Source organism: Vigna radiata, chromosome 6, assembly GCF_000741045.1.
Source record: "Vigna radiata var. radiata cultivar VC1973A chromosome 6, Vradiata_ver6, whole genome shotgun sequence".
Taxonomy (NCBI): domain Eukaryota; kingdom Viridiplantae; phylum Streptophyta; class Magnoliopsida; order Fabales; family Fabaceae; genus Vigna; species Vigna radiata.
In genome coordinates this window covers 15115173-15119330 of record NC_028356.1, presented here as the reverse complement: position 1 = coordinate 15119330, position 4158 = coordinate 15115173, and the positions used below count along the sequence as shown (strand labels likewise).

Sequence of the window (4158 nt, the reverse complement as noted above, 5' to 3'; positions counted from 1 at the left end):
TGGATGAAATAATCAAGCATTATGTGGAGATTTCTACTTCTACTAAAGATTCTGAAGAGCTGTTCAAAACAAAGTAGGGATTTTTGTGTCTGCCACTCTATGTCATGACTCTTGTCCTTGCTCTTAGTTTTTTTTTTTATAATGGCTTAGACTGCCATTTTGTTTGTCCTGTTCTAGTAAATCATTTGTAACATCTTTTGAATAAGTAATGAAATCAGTTGGTTATGGTTAACTTCATTAGCTTTAAATTTGTTGAAGTTGATTATGCACATGCTCACTGTTACATTAACTCTTTTGCATACTCACTTCTTAATTGTAGTATTTCTTGCATTACTGTTAAGACTCCGGCAATTGTACCGAATCATATCAAGTAATATAAATGGTAAGATCGAGTATCGTTTTCCCTAGAGACTCATTGGCTTAGAAATTCATGTGATTTGCTGATTATTTAAGACTTGAGAACGAAAATTTGGTGTTAAAATGCAAAACAGAAAATAAACATGCATGCAAAGGTTGATTAATTGACCAAAGAATATATGGAGGTGAATTATATGGATGAATTATGTTGTTGGGGTTTTCGACTTTATCCTATCCACTCTCATGTATTCACGAATTCTACTCCTTCATTAATGTTAATGTCACTTTCTAATTTACCCTAAACCCGATGTCTCGGTGAACAGAGCCTACTCTTAATTACTAGTTTACAATATCTTGTCTCCCTAGACATTTTTTATGCATTAAATTCCCATAGAAGCTTAAAGGCAATGGGTCCTCCTATCCCTATGTTTATGTAATATTGTTCTCGAGAGCATTCTCGCACGTGTAGATTTCCCCGTATGTGTCCATATCGACAAAATCAAACATCACGTTATTGAATGAGTTAAAAAAAGCAAACAAGATTAAACAAGATTAAACTTTGCCTTTCCTCAAGCAAACAAGATTAAACTTAGTCTTCCACCAATCAACACAATGGTTCAGCACATTCCAAAACCTATTTTTCAAGACAAGTAATTGCTCATGTCAGCTTATGAACAAGAATTCAGTCAAGATGCACACATGCTTTGATTCATAACAACTCATCATGGTGTTCACACAATCACATAATATCCAACAGATGTTATTCTCATGAATGATCAATTAACTAAGCACAAATGTAATCATGAATTCATGGTATTATTCCTCACCAGATAAAGTTTTTCACTCAATCCCACAAGTGTTTCAAGAGGTCACTCCTTCCCTCTACTATCCACATGTCACATAGAACAAAATCCCTTTCATTTACCACAATCAACATACTCACACACACATGTCATCACAAGGACTTTTCATGGCTATAAAGAGGTTGGGCTAACAAGAAAAATTATTTTTTCTAGATCACAAAATTTATAATTCAAGCACAAACTCTCTTTAAACAACCAATCTCACTCATTCTCAACTTTCCCTTTTTTGCATTGAGCTTATCTTTCTTTCATTCTATCTTTTCTATCTTTTTCATGCTTTGCTCAACACGTTAGCTCAATGCTTATCTTTTCTTTTTCAACTTTCCCAACAACCCCAAACTTGAACCATTATCAATACCACACAATAATTCTCAACTTAACTCAAGGTAAAGATTTTCAAAAGGATTTTCAATTCTATTTAAGGCTTAGGTTCAAAAAGGATAGAACACAGTGTGCTCTTTTGCATTAGGACGAAAATTTATGCATTGGCTAAGAAAGGCCTAATAAAAAATGGCCTTGATCATATGACACACACATGTAATTCAATCAGCCATAAAAACCTGGGCAAAATCATTTCTTTGACTTCCTCCTTGGTATCAACTTCTCAAAACTAGCCTCATCCATTGGGATTTCTTTTAATACCTCCAAATCCGTCAAGCACTCATCAATTAACTTCTCCTCCTCCTCATTCAAATCTTCACATTCATCAATGAGAGTTCTTTCAAGAGGAGAAGCATCACGCACCTTCTTCCCTTGCATCATACAAACTTCATCAATAATGTCAACTTGGAAACATGCCTTATCATCCTTAGGGTGTGACATAGCCTTGAACAAGTCAAAATTCACTTCTTCATCTTGCACCCTTACTTTAAGCTTGTCATTCTCCACATCAATTAAGACTCTAGTTGTCTTCATGAATGGTCTCTCTAGAATGAGAGACACATTTCCGTTCTCCTCCATCTCCATTATGACAAAATCCATTGGAAAGAAGAATTTGTCTACTTTCACCATCACATCTTCAACCACCCCATAAGGGTTTTTAAGAGACTTGTCCGCTAGTTGAAGTGTCATTCTAGTAGGCTTGAGTTCCAAGCCTTGAATCCTTTTGAACATAAAAAGTTGCATTAGATTAATGTTAGCTCCCAAATCAATTAAAGCTCTTCCAACTTCCAAATCTCCTATGGTACATGGAATGGTGAAGCTTCCTGGGTCTTGAAGCTTAGGAGGCAACATCTTTTGTATGATTGCACTGCAATTTCCTTGTACTTCAATGGTCTCCTTCTCAATATACTTTCTTTTCTTTGTGACATTCTCCTTCAAAAACTTTGCATATGAAGGCATTTGCTACAGTGCTTCAAAAAAAGGTATGGTGATCTCCAATTTCTTAAAGATCTCCATGAACTGCTCAAACTGTTTTTCTTTCTCCTTCCTTGAATAAGTTTTTGGATAAGGAAGGGGTTTTTCAAAATCTTTTTCTTTTTTTCTCTCATCCACCTCTTCTTTCTTTTTTTCACCCTCAATTCTCTCTTTTTCTCTCCTCTCACTTTCTTCCTCCTCTCTTTTCTTTTTCCGCTCACATTCTTCTTCCTCACTCAAAGTTTCTTTCTTTTTTCTCTCAATTTTCTCTCATCTAGCACTTTACCACTTCTAGTAAGCTTTATAGCCTCATCCGGCACACTATTGATGTTCACAGTATTACAAATCTCGCTGAATGTAGTCAGATGCTCATATGGACTTTCACGAGACAGTCCATTGAATAGGTTGCTCTTCACCACTTGTATCAACACCGGTTTCACCTCCATATTTGCAGGATTGACCATCAACCTTGCAATGCTATTAAAATGATGAGGGCTAAATATAGTTGTGTAATCCGCCATAGTGGTCTTCCATTATTCTCTGCAGCCATGTCTTCAGTACTCTGGTCAAATCCTTGCAGTAAGGGTTGTAAAAGTGTCTCCGGAGAAGGAAGTAATTCTCTAGACGTTTTGTTTCTCCTTCTCCTTCTAGTTAAACTCAATCCTTCAAGAAGAGGTCCCGAGTTTTTCTTGCTTCTAGTACGAATCGTATCTTGCATACACAAGAAAACAAAAACCTAGAAAGCAATTATTAGCACAAAAAAAAAAACAAAATAAAAATAAAAAAAGTCAAGTCGAAGTTAATCCATAATCACACAGATAGAATAGTTAAACCATGAGTCCTCAGCAACGACGCCAAAAACTTGTTAAGACTCTAGCAAGTGTATCGAATCGTATCAAGTAATATAAATAGTAAGACCAAGTATCGTTTTCCCTAGAGACTCATGACCTAAATAGTCATGTGATTTCTTGAATAATTAAGACTTGAGAACAATATCATTAGGTTTGTAATGTGAAAATTAAACATGAACGCAAGTGTTTAATCAATTGACAAAAAAAATGCACAGGTAATTGGTTTGAAAAATATGTGATGATTAGGTTGTTGGGCGTTTCGACTTCTCCTATCCACTCTCATGTATTTATGAACTTGTCTTCTTCATTAATGTTAATGCCACTTTCTAATTTACTTTAAACCCGATGTCTCGGTGAAGAAAGCCTATCCTTAATACTAGTTTACCATATCTTGTCTCCCTAATAATTAGTTTTGCATTACATACGTAGAGAAGCTTAAACGCATCCAAAACTCATATCCCTATGTCTAGGTAATACTGCTTTTGGAAGAAATTTCCCAGATCTAGATTTTCCCATATGTGTTCATATCGACAAAATCAATGATCATGCTATGAATGAGTTAAACAAAGTAATGCAGAGAGTATAGAGAAAAAACCCTAACAATTAATGAATGAAGCATATATAATATAAATCAATTCAATACATGAGAGTTTCAAAGGATGACATCGTTTCCCCACAACAATTGCAGTTTAGTTCACCATAATCATGGTGAAACTAGATGAATAATGGAA

The 4158-nt window shown here is 35.1% G+C and overlaps 1 protein-coding gene across 1 annotated transcript; it reads right to left on the bottom strand.

The window, feature by feature from the left end:
- Positions 1–1790: 1790 nt before the first annotated feature.
- Positions 1791–3097, bottom strand: LOC106763484. The gene is made up of 2 exons (XM_014647671.1): positions 2858–3097; positions 1791–2564 (listed from the first exon to the last, which is right to left on the bottom strand). Exons 1-2 carry the CDS (start codon positions 3095–3097, stop codon positions 1791–1793), a joined length of 1014 nt encoding a protein of 337 aa, XP_014503157.1.
- Positions 3098–4158: the final 1061 nt, after the last annotated feature.